The sequence below is a fragment of the Rhinolophus sinicus genome, linkage group LG02, assembly GCF_036562045.2.
Source record: "Rhinolophus sinicus isolate RSC01 linkage group LG02, ASM3656204v1, whole genome shotgun sequence".
Classification (NCBI taxonomy): domain Eukaryota; kingdom Metazoa; phylum Chordata; class Mammalia; order Chiroptera; family Rhinolophidae; genus Rhinolophus; species Rhinolophus sinicus.
Genome location: NC_133752.1, coordinates 28,283,243 through 28,303,043, shown reverse-complemented (window position 1 = coordinate 28,303,043; position 19,801 = coordinate 28,283,243). Strand labels below are relative to the sequence as shown.

General features: G+C 36.8%; 1 protein-coding gene across 1 annotated transcript in view; it reads left to right on the top strand.

Moving 5' to 3' along the window:
* The first annotated feature begins 11,224 nt into the window (after positions 1 to 11,224).
* Positions 11,225 to 19,801, top strand: part of ENPEP (glutamyl aminopeptidase) — a 94,392-nt gene continuing 85,815 nt past the window's right edge. The window contains exon 1 of the mRNA XM_074322470.1: positions 11,225 to 12,072. Within this exon, the coding sequence (XP_074178571.1) occupies positions 11,465 to 12,072 (608 nt within the window). The 5' untranslated portion in view covers positions 11,225 to 11,464. The remainder of the gene's footprint in view (positions 12,073 to 19,801) is intronic.

Genomic DNA, 19,801 nt, shown 5'->3' with positions numbered 1-19,801 from the left:
TAGGCTTCCAGTGAAGATGGTAGATTAGGTAAACACTGTGTTCACCTCCTCCCATGACTACATCAAAATCACAACTAAATTACAGAATAATAATCATTGAGAACCTAAAACTGAATTCCTATAACTATGAGGTCTGCCAGTTAAGTTCACAAACTCATCCTAGAAAAATTGCTACATATCTCGTTGCTGAATATCACTATGGTTACCTTTGAAGTACTCCCTTTGGGAAGCTATGCACTGATGCCAACACCTAGTCTCTCCTTCTAAGCAATTTTGGAACTCATTTTCTGGAATGGCCATCAGAGCTCTTGTCATACTACACTGGATGTCCTGAATGTCATCAAAATGTCTTCCTTTTAATAGTTCCTTTCTGTTAAGGTAAAGAAAGAAGTCATTGGGGGCCAGATCAGGTGAGTAAGAAGTGTGTCCCAATACAGTCATTTGATTACTGGCTGAAAACTCCCTCACAGACAGTGCCATGTGACCTGGTGCATTGTCGTGATGCAAGAGCTATGAATTGTTGGTGAAAAGTTCAGGTCATCTAACTTTTTCATGCAGCCTTTTCAGAACTTCCAAATAGTAAACTTGGTTACCTGTTTGTCCAGTTGGTACAAATTCATAATAAGTAATCCCTCTGATATCAAAAAAGGTCAGCAACATTGTTTTGACTCTTGATTTAGACTGACAGAACTTTTTGGTCATGGAGAATTGGCTGACTTCCATTGTGCACTTTGACGCTTTGTTTCAGGGTTGTATTGGTACACTCATATATCACCACCAGTGATAACACAGCCCAAAACATCATCTTGTCTCTCCAGAAGGTCTTGGCAAACTGTGACTCTTCTTTGCTTCTGTTCATCGATGAGCTCCTTCAGAACCATTTTTGCACACAACTTTCTCATGCCAAGATTTTAAGTTAAGATTTTCCTAACTGTGTCTCTATTGGTGTTTACTTGGTCTGCTATGCTTCTCACAGTCAGCCAATGATTTTGACACACAATTCGATGAATTTTTGCAATGTTTTCGTCAATTCTGCTTGTTACTAGCCACACTGAACTTTCTTCATCAGTGACACGTTCTCTCACCTCAGAAAAACATTTCATCCATTTGTACACTGCCATTTTCTTCATGGCATTATTCCCATAAGCTTGGACTAACATGTTCCTGATTTCACTTCCACTCTTGCTAAGTGTAGCAAGAAATTTAATGTTTATTCGTTGCTCTAGTTCAAGCTCAGACATTCTCATGACAGCACACAAAAATATGCAACAATAATGAACACAACTCAGCAAGACACTGCCATACATCGATATGAACACAGCTCTGAGACTCTGATATAACAACGTTATGAAATCTTACCGAGCTATTCGTACAGTGCTATCAATGTAAGTGCACAGTATCAAGTTTGCAGACTTAATTGTCCAACCTTGTAAGGATATAAAGAAAACTAGCTGAACAGAATTTCTATAATGACAGATATAAAGAAGAAGCCACATCAACACTGGTAGGAAAGGTAGAGGCAGGAGTAGATAGGTTCCACACTCATGGTGTGGTGGTTAAGAAATAGAAGTGATTCTTGGCTGACGAGGTCTCCCCTGAAGAGTGAGGGGTTCCAGCCCCACACAGGGTTCTCTAGCCCATGGCTCCTGGGCCAGGAAGAGAAGTCTCCATAACATCTGGTTGTGAAAACCAAAAGGGATTACGTTTGAGTAAGACAAACTGTGGCTGGAGATCTAGGCATTGCACGTATTAAAGAGCCCAAGTGCAGACTCACAAACTCAGTAGCTCTTAGCTGGAGCACTGGAACAATAACCAGAAAAGCAGCAAGGACAAATGAGGAAGAGACAAATTGATTAGCTTCAGAGTGAGGGCTGGAGGGGTAAGGGAAGAGCAGTTCACTCCAGGAACAGAAGTGCTATTGTCCCTTTGTTCAGCCCTCCCCCAACCCAGCTGACAGGCACAGGTGGGCACAATAGTTGAGATCTCCATTAACCTGGCTGACACCACTTGACCCTGGTGATTCCCTGAGACCTGCCCCACTCAAGTCACATGCCCTGCTCTAACCTCTTCCAGCAGCTTTTCCACTCAGGTTGGGGAGTTTCCTAAAATTGCTCAAAGGTCCAATAAGAAGTGGCTGGCCTCAGTGTGCTCCATACTACTTGTTCAATAGCCCCAAACATGTCATTAGTGGCAGCCAGCCTTGGTATTCAGCCTAGCCTCTCCCAAGCACCTCGAAACCAAACACAGGTGAGAACCAATTGTAGATCATTTTGTAACTTCTACCAGGTGGCTCCAGGCTGGACACATGCAGCAGCTGACCTTGGCCTGCACCAGAGACCTGCCCAAGAGGTCCTAGAACCCATTAGCCAGCTTCAGACCACACCAGAGCACCACCCAACCAGCTCCACAAACAATACATTCAAAGGGTGGACTTAGCAGGCACCAGAGCCCTGCTAAAGTGAATCCTTCTTTGTGGAGTCATCCCATACACAAAAGTTCATCCATTGGAGTCATGGCCATTCCTCACAGCAAGTCAACCTGAGAGTCAATTGCACCCAATAGCAATCAAGGCTCAACTACAACAGGAGGGCACACACAACCCATATAAGGGACACCCCTGGAGCACCCAGCTCAGGTGACTAGGGAGACTGCACCACTGGGCCTTACAGGACACCTACTACATAAGGTCACTCTGCCAAGACCAAGAAACATAGTAGATATATCTAATACATAAAAACAAACACAGGGAGTCAGCCAATTTAAGGAGACAAAGAAACATGTCCTGAATGAAAGAACAGGACAAAACTCCTAAAAAAGAACTAAATGAAATGGAGTCAAGCAACCTATCAGATGCAAAGTTTAAAACACTGGTAATAGGATGCTCAATGAACATAGGGGAAGGTGGATGAACTCAGTGAGAACTTCAACAAAGAGATAGGAAACATAAAAAAGAACCAGTCAGAAATGAAGAATACAATAAATGAAATGAAGAATACATTGAAGGGAATCAACAAGAGATTAGATGAGCAAATCAGCAATCTGGAAGACAAGGTAGCAGAAAACACCACTTGGAACAGCAAAAAGAAAAAAGACTTTTAAAAAATGAGGATAGTTTAAGGGACATCTGGGACAACGTCAAGTGTAACAACATTTGCATTATAGGGGTACCAGAAGGAGGAGAGAGTAAGGAATTGAAAACCTATTTGAAAAGATGATGATGGAAAATTGTCCTATTCTGGTAAAGAAAAGAGACATACAAGGTGTGATTAAAAAAAATACAGTGAATGTTTAAGTTAAAAAATATTATTACAGTAAAAGACACATTGCCATTAATCCCCCTCAAAACACTCCCACTCGTTTGGAACACAATTGTCCCATTGTTCTTGCCACTTTCTGAATCAGTTCTGGAAGTCCTCTTTCATGAGTGTCTTTAGTTGCACTGTCATAGCTGCCTAAATGTCCTGAATTGATTCAAAACAGTTCCCTTTTATGGTCATTTTGACTTTGGGGAAGAGCCAGAAGTTGCATGGTGCCAGATCTGGTGAATAAGGTGGATGAGGACACACCACAATGTTTATATTTGACAGAAATTGCCATAACAAAAGCAATGAGAGACACAGAGTAGTGTCATGAAGGAGGATGAAGTAAAGACACTCATGAAAGAGGGCTTCCAGAACTGCTTCAGAAAGTGACAAGAACAATGGGATGTGTTCGAAATGAGAGGGAGTATTTTGAGAGGCATTGATGGCAATGTGTCTTTTATTGAAATAACTTTTTTAAAATATAAACATTCACCATATATATTTTTTTATCACACCTCTTACAAGTCCAGGAAGTGCAAAAAGTTCCAACCAAGATATACCCAAACAGGCCCACACATCAGACATAAAATGCCAAAGATTAAAGACAAGGAGAGAATCAAAAGTAGCAAGAGAAAAGCAATTAGTTAGATACAAGGGAGCTCCCCCATAAGATTGTCAGATGATTTCTCAATAGAAACTCTACAGAACAGACGGGATTGGCATAAAATATTCAAAGTGATGAAAAGCAGAGATCTATAACCAGGATTACTCTACCCAGCATAGATATCATTTAGAATTGAAGGAGAGATAGTTTTCCAGATAAGAAAAAAAAACAAAAAAAAAAAAACTAAAGGACTTAATCATAACTCAGTATTACAAAAAAATGTTAAAGGAACTTCTTTAAGAAGAAAAGAAAAGATCAAAAATATATATAGGATAATATAGGAAAGAAAAATTTTTTACTGACAAAGGCAAACACATAACAAAAGCAATGGATCAACCAATTATAAAGCTAGCACAAAGGTTAAAACCATAGTAGGAAGATGATGTGTAATTATAATAATAAATTAAGGGCATAAATACATAAATACAAACACACATGCAAAAGAAGTAAAAAAATAATGACAAAAACATAAATGTGAAGGGAGTGAGTAAAAATTATAGTGATTTTAGGATGTGTTGAAACTTAAGTGACCATCAACTTAATATAGACTGCTATAAAAATAGCTTTGTATATATGCAGATCATGGTAACCACAAACAAAAATTTACAAGAGATATAAAAGAAATGAAAAGAAAGGATTTAAACACAACACTATAGAAAGTCAACATACTAGAGAAGAAAGCAAGAGAATAAGAAAGGAACAGAGAACTACAAAAACAATCAGAAAACAATTAATAAAATGGCAGTAACTACATACCTGTCAATAATTACATTAAAGGTAAATGGATTAAATGGATCAATCAAAAGACATAGGGTCACTGAATGAATTTGAAAAACAAGATCCATACATATGCTGCCTACAAAATACACACATCAGATGGAAAGACATACATAGACTGAAAGTAGAGGGTTGGAAAAAAATATTTCATACAAATTGAAAGGAATTAATAAGCTGGGGTACTAATAATATTATTAGACAAAATAGATTTTAAAACTGTAACAAGAAAAAAGAAGGGCATTTCATAATGATAAAGTCATCAATCCAACAAAAGAACCTCATAAATATTATATCTGTGCAACCAATATAGGAGCACCTAAATATATAAAGCAAATTATGATAGATATAATGGGAGAGATCGACAGTAATACAGTCATAGCAGGGGACTTTAACACCCCATTGACATCTATGGATAGATCATCCAGAAAGAAAATAAGAAAGAAACAAAGGCCTTAAATGACACATTAGATCACAGGGACTTAATTGATATTTTTAAGACACTTAACCCAAAAGCAGCAGAATATACATACTTTTCAAGTGCACATGAACAGATTTTCCAGGACAGAACAGATTTTAGGCCATAAAACAAGTCTCAGTAAATTTAAGAAGACTGAAATTATATCAAGCATCTTCTCTGATCACATGGTATGCAACTAGAAATCAATTACAAGCAGAAAACTGAAAAACACACAAAAACGTGAAGGTTAAATAACATACTACTAAACAATAAATGGGTTAACAACAATATCAAAGAAAGAATCAAAAGATACCCTGAAACAAATGAAAATGAAAACACAATGACCCCAAAATCTATGGGACACAGCCAAAGCAGTTCTAAGAGGGAAATTTATAACAATTACAGGCCTACCTGAAAAAATACAAGAAAAACCTTAAGTAAATAATCCAACCTACACCTAATACAATGCAGAAATAACGAACAGATAAATCCCAAAGCAAATAGAAAGAAGGAAATAATAAAGATCAGAGCAGAAATAAATGAAATAGAGTCTTAAAAAAAATACAGAAGATTAATGAAACCAACAGTTGGTTCTTTGAAAAAACAAAATTAATAAACCTTTAACTAGAGTCAACAAGAAAACATGAGAGAGAGCACAAATAAATAAAATCAGAAATGAAAGCGGAAAGTGACAACTGAGACCACAGAAATACAAAGGATTATAAGAAAATACTATGAACAATTGTATGCCAACAAATTGGACCAACTAGAAAAAATGGATCAATTCCTAGAAACAGAGAATCTTCCAAGGCTGAATCAGGAAGAAACAGAAAATTAGAACAGATTAATAACTACTAAAGAAATCAATTCAGTAATCAAAAAAAGCCCCAACAAGCAAAAGTCGTAGACCAGATGGCATCACAGGTGAATTTTACCCAATATTCCAATAACTAATACCTATCTTTCTCAAACTATTCCAAAAAATTGAGGAAAAGTGAAGGCTCCCAAACTCATTTTATGAGGCCAGCATTATCCAGATACCAAAAACAGAAAAGGATACTACAAAAAAAAATTTTAGGCCAATATATCTGATGAGCATAGGTGCAAAAAATCCTCAACAATATATTAGCAAGACAAATTTAGCAATACATTGAAAAGATCATACACCATGATCAAAGGTGATTGATTCCCAGAATGTAAGGCTGGTTCAATATCCACAAATCATTTAACATGATATACTAAGTAAACAAAATAAAGGGTAAAAAATCATATGATCGTATCAACAGATGCAGAAAAATCATTTGACATAATCTAACATCGATTTATAATAAAAAACTTTCAGCAAAGTGGGGATAGAGGGAACTTCCATACCTCAACATAATAAATGCCATACAGGACAAATCCACAGCTATCATCATCTTTAACAGTGAAATCTGAAAACATTTTCTTTAAAATCAGAATCAAGACAAAGATGTCCACTTTCACCACTTTTATTCAGCATAGTACTGGAAATCTACAGCAACCAGACAAGAAAAATAAATAAAAGGTATCTAAATTGGAAAAGAAGAAGTAAAACTGTCATTATTTGGAGATGACAATATTATATACAAAGAATCCTAAAGATTCCATAAAAAAAAACTATTAGAACTAATCGATAAATTCAATAAAGTAACAGGATTCAAAATTAACATTCAGAAATCAGTTAGATTTTTATATACCGACAATGACTATCAGAAAGGGAAATTAAGAAAACAATGCCATTTACAATTGTATCAAAAAGAATAAAAAACCTAGGAACAAATTTAACCAGGAGGTAAAAGACCTATACTTGGAAAACTGCACAACACTGAAGAAATTGAAGAAGATACAAGTAAATGGAAGCATATACATTGCTCATGGATAGGAAGAATTAACATGGTTAATATACCCATACTACCCAAAGCAATCTACAGATTCAGTGCATTCCTTATCAAAATACCAAAATTATTTTTCACAGATCTAGAACAAATAATCCTAAAATTTATATGGAAACAGAAGAAAATCTAATAGCCAAAGCAATCTTGAAAAGGAAGAACAAAGTTGGAAGTATCATGCTACCTGATATCAATGTATATACTACGAGGCTATATTAAACCAACAAACAAATAACAAAAACCACCAAAAAACATGGTACTGGCATAAAAACTGACACATAGAGCAATGGAACAGAATAGTGAGGCCAGAAATAAATCCATACCTATATGCTCAATTAATCTTTGACAAAGGATACAAGACTATACAATGGGGTAAAAAAGTCCCTTCAATAAATGGTGTTGGGAAAACTGGACAGACAGATGCAAAGAATGAAACTAGATTACTTTCATACACCATACAAGAATAAACTCAAAATGAATTAAAGACTTAAATGTAAGATCCCAAACCATAAAAGTCCTAGAAGAAAACACAGGCAGTAAACTCTGTGACCTTGCTTTTAGTAATATATATATACTGAGTTTGTCTAACTCGTGTAGTTATCTAACCCAACAAGATTATCTACAAGTTTGTCTTCTGTACTTTCATCTTTTCCCCTTCTGTCTCTCTTTACTTCTTAGGCTTTTCAGCTCCAGTACTGCTTTGGCTAATTTCTTCATGGTCCCTCCTCTCTTTCATCCAGCATCCATTGAACTTATTCATGGTTACCTGGCCATGCTTTACTAATCCACCAATTCAACAAATATTTACTGAGCACTTAAGTGGTCCTTGAATTTCGGTATCACTAAGCATCCAATACTAGGGTATGACTTTGGCAAGGCAGGATTTGAATATTTACATAACATACATGTATATGTTTTTGATATGTCTATATATTTATATTTTCTTGGGCAAGGGATATATATTTGATATGATATGTTTTTGATATGATATATATATCTATATATATATGTTTTCTTGGGCAAGGGAAACAAAAGAAAAAATAAACAAATTGGACTACATCAAACTAAAGAATTTTTGCAAAGGAAACCATCTATAAAATGAAAGGACATCCATCTGAATGGGAGAAGATGTTCTCCAATGGTACATCTGATAAGAGGTTAATATCCAAAATATGTAAGGAACTCACACAACTTAGCAGAAAAAAACCAAACAATCCGATTTTAAAAATGGGCAGATGACCTGAATAGACATTTCTCCAAAGAGGACATACACATGGCCAATATACAAATGAAAAGATGCTCAATATCACTAATCATTAGGGAAATTCAAATTAAAACCACAATAAGATATCACCTCACACCTATCAGAACAGCTATCACCAATAAATCAAAAAACAAGTGTTGGTGAGAATGTAGAGAAAAGGGAACCGTTGTGTACTGTTCGTGGGATTATAAATTGGTGCAGACACTATGGAAAACAGTATAAAGCTCCTCAAAAAATTAGAAATAGAAGTACCTTATGATCCAGCAATTCCACTTCTGGGTATTTCTCTGAAGAAATCCAAAACACTAATTCGAAAAGACATATGGACTTCTATGTTCATTGCAACATTATGTACAAGAGCCAAGATATGGAAGCAACCTAAGTGTCCATCAATAGATGATTAAATAAAGAAATGGTACATATATACACAGACTATTACTTAGCCACAAAAAAGAATGAAATCTTGCCATTTGCGACAACATAGATGGACCTAGAGGGTGTTATGCTAAGTGAAGTAAGTCAGACAGAGAAAGACAAATACCATATGATTTCACTTATATGTGGAATCTAAAAAACAAAATATATGAACAAACAAAACAGAAACAAACTAATAAAATGAATAAACAGAGAATAAAATTATGGTTACCAGATGTGAGGGGTCTTGTGGGGGATGGGTGAACAGGGGAAGGGATTAAGAAGCACAAATTGCCAGTTATAAAACAGTCACAAGGATATAAAATGCAGCATATGTAATATAGTTAATAATATTGTAATAAATATATACAGTGTCAGATGGGTACTAGACTTATCTGGATGAGTACATCACAAGTTATATAAATGTCTAATCACTATGTTGTACATCTGAAACTAATGTAATACTGTATGTCAACTGTAATTGAAAAATTAAAAAAAATTAAAAATAAATTTTTTTTAAAGTTAATATTTACTGAGTCAATATATATTTATTGATTGATTGAAAGAATGAATGAATGGTGACCTGGAGACATTTTTTGAGGGGACATTTTTGAGACATTTTTTGAAGTGAGCTGATTTTCCTCAGAGATATCCAAATGCATATAGCAGGTCTTTGATTCTCGCTTGTGACTTGTGAAGCCCTGCTGCCCATAGGTTAAGGGGGTGGGGGATGATGAACATAGTCAGTGTATCCCAGGAAACCCTGCAGGCAAATTCTCAAGGAATAGAGATAACATAAACCTATATTTTCATCGATTTGTATTTTTATTGAATTGTGTCTGGATGTGTTTTGGACGTTTATTCTCCTCATCATCTTTGGAAATTCTCCTTCCTCTCCCTCTGTTCTTCTCCTCTTCCTTTGCCTCTTGCCCCTCTTTCTCATTCTCCTCTTTCTCGTCTTCCCTACTGTTCACTGCCGTATTTTGTGCAAGTCATTGGAGAAATTCATCATTACCAACCAATAAAAGTTAGATGTGACACGCTAAACCTTTTCTGTCCTGACATCTGCAGTTACTTTCAGCTCTTGGAAATAATTGAGATCACTTAGTCTTAAAACTAATTGAACCTTTTAAAACACTTGCTGAGGCCAAATAAAAGATCGCGAATAGGGCACAGGCATTGGAAATAGAATGTAATTGAGCAGGATCACAAAGAGCAATGCCAATATGTATGTAGAGTCATGGTTGGCTAAGTCATATGCAATGGCACTCTCCTTTTTCAATCGCAACAAAACCTTTAAACTTTGGAAATACTTGGATTGACCTTGGGGGTTTATAGAATTGACATGTTTATAATATTGACCATATGGCAAGATGGAAAGAAACTGGTTCCGATCCTCTCTGGTCTCTGATAATACAGATTCTGTTTCCTCTGTTGTGACTCTAACATGCCTTTTTTGTTTGTTATTTTCCTGAGTCATGGGTTTTGGCTCTGATTAACTGGTAGGTGTAAAGAGCCAGTCAAATAATCACAATATAATGTTCATTACTGACAACATCTCTGGAGATGCCCCTAGTTTTCAGATGAGCCAACAGCACCCTATGTACCAAGAAGGACCAATAGCCTTGTCATTCAGAAGCAATAGGTTTTCACAGGTAATGGATCTCACAACAGGCCTCCTTTCGCATCAGAATCTGCTCCAAAAGTGATCTACTACATCAAAGTCTAAAGAAGTCAATGTCACTTGGAGGCAAACTGCAGAGACAAGTTTGTCTAACTCAGCGTAGTTATCTAACCCAACAAGATTATCTAACAAGTTTATCTTCTGTACTTTCATCCTTTCCCCTTCTGTCTCTCTTTATTTCTTAGGCGTTTCAGCTTCAGTACTGCTTTGGCTAATTTCTTCATGGTCCCTCCTCTCTTTCATCCAGCATCCATTGAACTTATTCAGGGTTACCTGGCCATGATTTACTAATCCACCAATTCAACAAATATTTACAGAGCACCTAAGTGGTCCTTGAATTTCGGTATCACTGAGCATCCAATTCCAGGGTATGACATTGGCAAGGCAGGATCTGAATATTTACATAACATGAGGAAAAAGAATGAAGACAAAACTCTTAACTTCTTTGGCAAACTACCTTATAAAGTAGCTGAAATTCAATAAGCCCTTTGGTGAAGAGAGACATTGTGAGCACACCAGGAAGCAGCCAGAGACCCAGTGACAAAGGTTGAGTTTTTCTATTGCAAGCACACCTCTTCCCCAAACGTTCTCTCCCTGAAAGCTGCTGACAGAGCTTTGGCAAAAGATCGTCCTCCTGTTGGCTGATAAGCTAAGCCCTGTTTTATATTTAACTCCTTCCAGCGCTGGCGGGGCGGGGGGGGGGGGGGGGGGGGTTGCGCGGTTTATAAGGGAGCTGTGACAATTTCCTCGTCAGTCCTCTTCCTCCCGCTCCCCTTCTATCCGACCCCCACCCCCGTTTCGGCATTCATCCTTGAGTGGCTGGTGGAAACTTGCAGCGAGAGGGAAAGACGCAAGAAGCCAGAGAGGTGTGCGAAAAGCGAAAACAGGCTGCCAAACCAGGGCATTCCTTCCCATTTAAAAAGGAAGTCTGCTGACGTCACTTAAATTTAACATTCTTTCGTGTGTAGCATTTTACTTTGGAAACAAAAATGAACTTTGAGGAAGGAGAAGACTCTAAGAGATACTGCATTAAAACGAAACATGTGGCCATTATCTGCGCGGTGGTGGTGGGTGTAGGATTGATAGTAGGACTTGCTGTGGGCTTGACCAGATCCTGTGACCCCACGGAAGACGGCCCTTCCCACGGTCCTCCCACAGCGAGCCCTCCCCAGGACCAGGGGGTATGTCCTGCCAGTGACGATGAAAGTGGAGCCTGGAAGAATTTCAGGCTGCCGGACTTCATCAAGCCGATGCACTACGACCTGGAGGTGAAGCCCGTGTTGGAGGAGGACACGTACACGGGCAGTGTGACCATCACCATCGCTCTGAGCGCGCCCACCCGGCACCTGTGGCTGCACCTCCGCGAGACCAAGATCAGCCGGCTCCCGGTGCTGAAGCGGCGCTCGGGCGCGCAGGTGCAGGTCCGGCGGTGCTTCGAGTACCCAAAGCAGGAGTATGTGGTGCTGGAGGCAGAGGATGAGCTCGCACCCAGCGGGGAGGAGGATCCCTATCTCCTGACCTTGGAGTTTGCTGGCTGGCTGAACGGCTCGCTCGTGGGATTTTATAGAACGACATACGTGGAGAAAGGACAAGTCAAGTAAGTATTAACTTTTGCTGTATTTCCCCTAAACTCATAGATTTACTTTCCATTTCTTTTCCTTTCCTTTGCACTTTGCACCTTTCAATTACTTTTTTGGTCTGATCTTGATCTAAACTTGGTGTCAGTTCTGCCTATTCATCTGGGAAGCAACAATTCTTGCCCTGTTGTATTTTTCAAAGATTATCGTAAAACTTGAAAGTATTGAGTGAGCTGCACCGAGTGGGGGAAAAAAAAATCAGTGGCAGCACATAAATAAATCTTTGGGCTTATTACCCATAATTCAATATGCAATGATAATGTAAAGCGTTTTGCAACATAAAAGATATGTTAAATGATTAAGGACATAAAAACATTGTTCCTCCCCACAGTCTTCCAACTGTGTGTGTGCGTGTGTGTACACACAATTCCATTTCCTGAGTCTAGCATAGATGGTTGCTTGCCTTGACAATTATTCAAAGTTTATTACCAGAGCTATGGTAAAGGCATAAACTCTCTTAATGATCTCAAAAAACCTTCACACTGTGGGCGTGATCCTTGTAACAGGAAGGAAGGGTACACCTGAGGTGTCACTGAACTTGAAACTACTTTGACCTTTACTTACTCAGATTCTGAATAGCTAAATGATTAAGAAACCTTAATCTTGTAGTTCAGAAATGTGATTCTGGGGCCAGCCTACTGTACATCCCTTTCCCATGCTGTTTTAAGCATCTACAGAACAAAGTAAACCTTTTGGTCATAATTCTTCCCATTGTTTGTCAGAGAGAACCAAAGACTAAAATAAAATATTGAAATACCCCTATCTTACTGTGTGGTACACTAACACATGAAGCAGAAACGCTACTTTGTAAAAAAAATTTCGAGGAATCATGCTCATGTAGATGGTGTATCTTAATATCAGTAGTAATAAAACAAACTTTGTTATTGTTTACATTTTTCTGTTCATAAGAATGATAAATGTTGAAAGCATAGAAAATTATAAAAATGGAAATTCAAAAGAACCTATAAGTACTTTCACCATCCAGTGGTGACCCCATTAACATGTTAATTCAATTAATATTTTTCTAGGCAATCAAAATTGTAATTATAGTATGTCTATGTATGTATCTATATACCTTTTTAACTTAACATATTATAAGCATTTTCCCTCATTCTTAAACATTTTCAAGAATCTGATTTTAAAGACTGTGCAATATTTCATTGTCTTAATGCACTGTTATTTTTTAAAACCAATTCCCTAATGTCAGGCATTTGAGTTGCTTCCAGTATTTTATTACTATAAACAAGTCAGAAAACAATATAGTTGTAAGTACCTACATCTTTAAGTGTGTATCTGTTTATTTCCTTATGTTAGGATATAAAGGGTATGAATATATCCAGAAACTTGTAACATTTGTTTTGCTTATTTCATAAACAACACACATGCACTACGGAAAACTTGAAAGATGGGGAAAATTATAGTGAAAAATAAAAATCCATTTATGAGTCTATCACTCAAGTATAGTCCTTGTTAATATTTAGGCAGATATTCTTCTAGTATTTTTCTGGCACAGATAAACATGATATGCTGTATGTAGTATTGTGTAATATGCTTTTAGGATATATCAACACTTTAACATGTTTGTTACTCTTACACAAATTATTTAATTGATACATAATAGTTCATTGTATGGATATAATGTAATTTATTCAACTTTTCCATTAAAGTTGGCATTTAAGTTGCTCCCGTTATTTTTAATCTATAAACACTTATAAAAATGTAATAAACAGCCCTGTAAAAACTATGTATGAGTGTGTATAACATTTTCTAATATTTCTTAGGAAAATGGTCCAAACTACCTATGTATGAATGCATGTACACATGTATGTGTATGCATACATATACATATATAACACGTGCATGCACAATGTGTATGTGTGTGTGCTTCTAAACTGACTTTCAAAAAGTATGTCCTAAATTATGTTTCCATCAACAATGAAGGAAAGTACCAACTTCTCTGAACCCCACTAATGATAAATGATTTTTGAAAGTGTTTGCACTTTGGTGGAGTAAAAGGCATACTATTCTGAAGAATATCCACCTCCAAGTGATTCTAAAAATTCATTAGTGTAAACTGAAAATGAGTTAAAATTTGTAAATGATTATTGCTAAGACTTTAAAACTGCTTCTTAGGTTGTGAAAACAATAGAAATTTCATCCAAGTAAAGACATCAAAATATTTTATAAAAATTCTATACACCACAGGAAGGCCAAACAAACATGGAACATGGTTCCATTAATAAAGTTCTGTTATGTACTTTATATATTTTTTAAAGTACTATATACATTATTCACTCTGATTCTTTGGATTATTTTACCACACCACTTAATTTTACCATAAAATACAAACGTGAGAACTGACATTCTGAAACTCAGCTGTCTTCATTGTTGGTCAGAAAACACTAAACAACAGCAAGATTAGCAAAGAAGGCTGGTGCTCAGTTAGAATCTCCGCGAAGATTGGTCTTCCTGAATTTGTTTGTTTTCATTGGTAGCAGTTGAGGCTCTCGTGTTACACAGGATGCTGCCAGTTCGGCACTGCATACATGCTTAGGGACAGTTCTGGCACTTACTCAATAACTTCATTTAGGCTAACAGGAATGCTTTTTGTTTTTCTTGTTACAAAATATTTCAGGCATATGAGAAAAGTGTATTGTTTTTTTCAAGCCTGTAACATTTTGACAATATGGGCCTCTAGGGGTTCCCATCCCCAGTGTCCACAGAAGGACCACAAGAGTGAGTTCACTAGAGCAGCACCATCCTTCCACATTATAGAGTGGGTTTTATAATATTTGATGTTAATGCAATTTAAAATACCATTATAGTCATATATTTTAGGTATGCAGTCAAAATTACATTCTCTGATATTTTTCCCTTAATGTAAAATTTAACTCTAGGGTTGAGTATTAGCAATTTGGGATATGATTGTTGCAACCATGATGCAAAGTAAACATGACTGCACTCAGTAGTAACCAAAATTACTTGATTTCTGCAAATACAACCAGGACTTGGACTTCACAGAAGGGAGACAACTATCTGAGCTTCTTTTCCTCAAAATTCTGAGGTAAAGGAGAGTTGGAGAAGAAGGTGGAGCCAGCTTAGAGTTCCCTCACATCATCTTGCTGGGGACAGAGTTGTAATGAGGCTTAGGGGGAGAAAGTTTAAGAAACTTAAAAGTTACTTTGAAGTTTCTACTCTCTGGTCTGTTCTTTAAAGTCTGAGGAAAACCGTTAAGGATTGAAACCTTTAGAATGTTTCTCTGCCCACACCTCCAAACCCCACCACACTCTTTTCAGTTGTTCTTTTCCCAGACAGAGTCACTTCTAATCAAATCGCCAAAGAATACAACAATATTTTCTTCTTTCCCAGGTTCAGCATTTTTCTCAGCATTTGAATTGCTCTTACACAGCATTCCCCAAAGTATGTTCCACAGCACTCTACTTGCATGGGATATTAATAGATTTTGCCAGAACAAAAGCACAGGGGGGCTCTGTGGCCAAATTAGTTTAGGAGGTAATACTAAATTTAAAAATGACCGTTTTTTTTGTGTTTTTTTTTAATGGCAGGCCTTTTCAGGACTTTTATATGACAATATCCATTATGAATCTCCAGAGGCTGCCATAGTTGCAGGTTCCCAACCTGATGTGATTATGGACTCTTCTGTCGTTCTCTGAGAGTAGGCTGTGTCTCTCTTGTTCACTGCCTAGCACACAGTGAGCACTCAAATATTATTGAATGAACATGTAGAAACATTTTCATACAGGCCTTTATACTACTAATGTTCTCTGGTGCCCCTTTCCTGTAAAGGAATCCAACTTCCACCAATGACATCTTTACCTTCCCACACGGTGGAAAATTTCCCTTGGTTCCTTTTCTGCCCATCTTGATGAAGGGAAGAGGAGTTGGTAAATATATATATATATATATATATATATATATATATATATATATATATATTTTAGAAACATAGTCTTCATACTTTAAGGACTAAAAATCATTGGAATTGACAGGAATTACAACAAGAATTTAAAAGGGGGACAGATGGTTTCTAGTTTGGGTTTTCTGGGTGTTCTTTGTGGCTTTGGTAGGACTGATGCTGAATTTTAACATTATGGTGGGAGTTCAATAGGCAAGTGAGAAGGTAAAAAGGAAAGGCATCAAATCAGAAAAGTAGTGTGGAAAGAAGAAATTAGTTTGTGGGTTTATATGAAGAGGCTAGCTAGAGATAACCCTGGAAAATCCATAAGAATAACAAGGAAGGACAGCTAATGATAGGCATTATTAAGGAAAAATTAACTGGTGACTATTTAGATGTGGATGGTGAAGAAAGAGCTGAATCCATGCATGGGTATATGGGAAATACTGCAACAATCTAGGAAAGAGAAATGAAGATCAGGTAGGTCAGTAGTTTCAAGCTAGATAGAAGAGGACACAATGGAAAAGACAGTTTGGAGGTAAGGGAGTCGGGATTTACAAATTGATTGTAAAGGATTAAGTTAAAGTTATAGGTCTAGGATGCCCCAGATATCTGATCTGAGTAATAGGCCACACATTTAATTGGTATTGGAAATAGAAGAGAAAAACCACATTTAGAAGGGAAGGTTATAAGTTCCACGTCAGACGCATTGCCTGCCTGTCAGACATCTAGGAAGAGATGTCTAGTAGACATTTAAATAAATAACTCTGAAACACAAGGTTAGGGTTTGTGATAAAGAATTAGGAATTAAGTGGAAACATGGTGAAAAAGAAATCAGTGAGATGGTCTTAGTTAAGTGTGTGGTATATTCTCACATGTGTGGATGTGTATACTTATTTGTAGTTTTGATCTTGAAATGTTAGTTATACGTCAGTTTATTCATTATATTCTTAGATTGATATGTTGAGCTGTCAGTATACCCATTATCAACAAAGAATATAATTTTTTTGGGGGGGTCTTGTTTACTTGTTGAAGGAGGCTTAGTAATTTCCTTTATTTTTAGAAGCAAGGAAACAAAAAGAAATTTTACTTGACCTTGAATGTCTTCTACATAGGAAAAAAGCAACTGGAAACTACTTAAAGGGAGAGAGAGAAAGAAACAGAGAGACACATTGGGGCGGGGTGGGGGGACAGAGAGAGAGAGAGAGAGAGAGAGAGAGAGAGAGAGAGAGAGATTAGGACAAAATCTAAACAATTGGTGAAACTGGGTAAAGTTTTTAGGAGTTCTCTTATAACTTTTCTGTAAATTTGAAGTTAAATAATTAACTGGTTCATTCATACCACCAAAAATATGTTGGAATCTGAATAAGCTCAATGGGTTGTCTTGTACTGATCAGCTTCCCTACTCAACTCTGGAACACTTTCTTTAGTCTACAGAGACACTGAGACACTTAGCAATTGTGGCTGCCTCGCTTGCATCAGAAGCCCTTTGTTTAAGGTTTCCACTCAGACCTTGTTATTTATTTTGGTGGATTAAGTTAATAAATTGCTGAACATAGCCTGAAAGTCTTCACTAGAAACAGTATGCCAGATGATTTATGAGATAATCAAGTTGATTGGTTTGTTTTTCTTTTAAGTTGATTAACTGGCCTTTGACTTGCATCACCCCTTCTCTCTTCAGCTTTCTTTAAAGTCACCTTGATATGATGCACTCAGAGCAGTCAGAAGAATGTTCTTCCCTTTAACAAATTAATAAACATAGAATTATATTTTTAATGTGCTGGGCCTCAAAAGTGACTTATTAGCACGGCCTAGAGAGGCCCTTATGGAAATATGGTTTACCTCAGCATGGTTGCCTGGCCTTGTATTTATTTAGGATGTAACAAAGAACAAAGAGTCTTTCCTGAACACATTGTGCTATTAGCCCAGTTTTTTCCACTAATTTGCAACACAATTCATCTGATTTTTAAAAGAAAAAGTTTTAATCACTGAATAAAGCCTCCCCAAAGAAGTTGTGTTCTAAAATTGTTTGTACTGTTATTTCATATGCCTTGTTTTCAAATTTACACATATTCACAAAACTTTAGTAAGTTTGAATGGGCTTTACCATATATAAACAGGAGCTTTTGAGTTATTCAGGAGTTCAATCACATCAATGTAGAACTCAGTCTCCTTGGAAATAAAAAGAAGAGGCTCCAGGTTGACAAATGGTGGGGAAGTAGAAAGAAACTGGCTGCTGTTCGTACTATCTGTAGTCACGTACAGAACATGATCAAGGGTGTTACCTTGGGCTTCCGTTACAAGATGAGGTCTGTGTGTGCTCACTTCCCTATCAAAGTCATTATTCAGGAGAATAGGTCTCCTGCTGAAATGCGAAATCTCTTGCGTGAAACGTACATCCGCAGGGTTCAGATGAGGTCAGGTGTCACTTGTTCAGTAGTATCTCAAGCCCAGAAAGATGAGTTAATTCTTGAAGGTAATGATACTAAAGTTGTATCAGATCAGCTGCTTTGATTCAACAAGCCACACAGTTAAAAACAAGGATATCAGAAAACTTTTGGATGGTATCTATGTTTCTGCAAAAGGAACAGTTCAGCAGGCTGATGAATAAGATCTAAGTTGTCCAGCTACAGAAACACCAAGATGTTGAGGGTTCTCAGACTTATTTGTGATATTTTAAAGATGCAATAAAAGTCATGATTTGGGGGCAGCAGAAGAAGAAGAGCTTGTCCTTCTCCCCCACTTATTTATTTATGTATTTTTTATCAGTGTAAGGATTCATGGATTTTTGTTTTATTCAATGGGTTATAATCCCATTGTTTCTTTTGATGTTCCAGTTCCCCCAGATTTGGCTAGTAGTAGTCCCCTCAAGCAGAGTCCTTTTCCTATTTACTTGTTCCCATGATTCTTTGAGAATTTTGTTACTTTTTGGCACAGCAAGATATTCCAGGGTCATCTTAGACTTTTCCTGACCCAGCAGCGGAATCAGCCATTTCTCTAAGGAATCACAGTTCATTTTAGTGGAGAACGGTATTTAGAAATGATCCTCTGGGAACCACTCTGTTTCCCCAAAAATAAGACCTAGCTGGACAATCAGTTCTAATGTGTCTTTTGGAGCAAAAACTTATATAAGACCCGTTATGTTATATTATATTATAGACCAGGTCTTATATGAATTTTTGATCCAAAAGACACATTAGAGCCAATTGTCCAGCTAGGTCTTGTTTTCGGGGAAACACAGTAGTTGTGCTCATTGCTACAAGCTGGTCATTGCATTTAGTCTTGTTCAGTAGACAAAGCTAGGAAATATATATGTGTGTGTGTGTGTGTGTGTGTGTGTGTGTGTGTATATTTTTATATCCATCTACCTATATCTATATGAAAAATCAATAAATACCAAATCTGCAATTACAATTCAATACCAAGTGTACATTCTAATCTTCTACCTTTACAAATATATAATTCTCTTCCCCAACAGTGAGAAACCTGCTTTCCATTATTTGTTTTCTTTTTTTCATTTGCTCACATCTAGCATACAAAGAAGGTTGTTTCTGAATTGCTACCTCATAACACAGCAACAACACAAAACTATTTACTAGAGCTCACTATTGATTTACAGTTATTTTGGGGTAAAATTTATATGAATTAAATGCACAGATCTAATGGCTACACTTCAATGAATTTTGACAAATGCATACATCTTTGTTACCTACACCCCTATGAAGATAAGAGATTTTTTTTCAGTTATCCCAGAAAGCGCCCTTTCTCAGTCA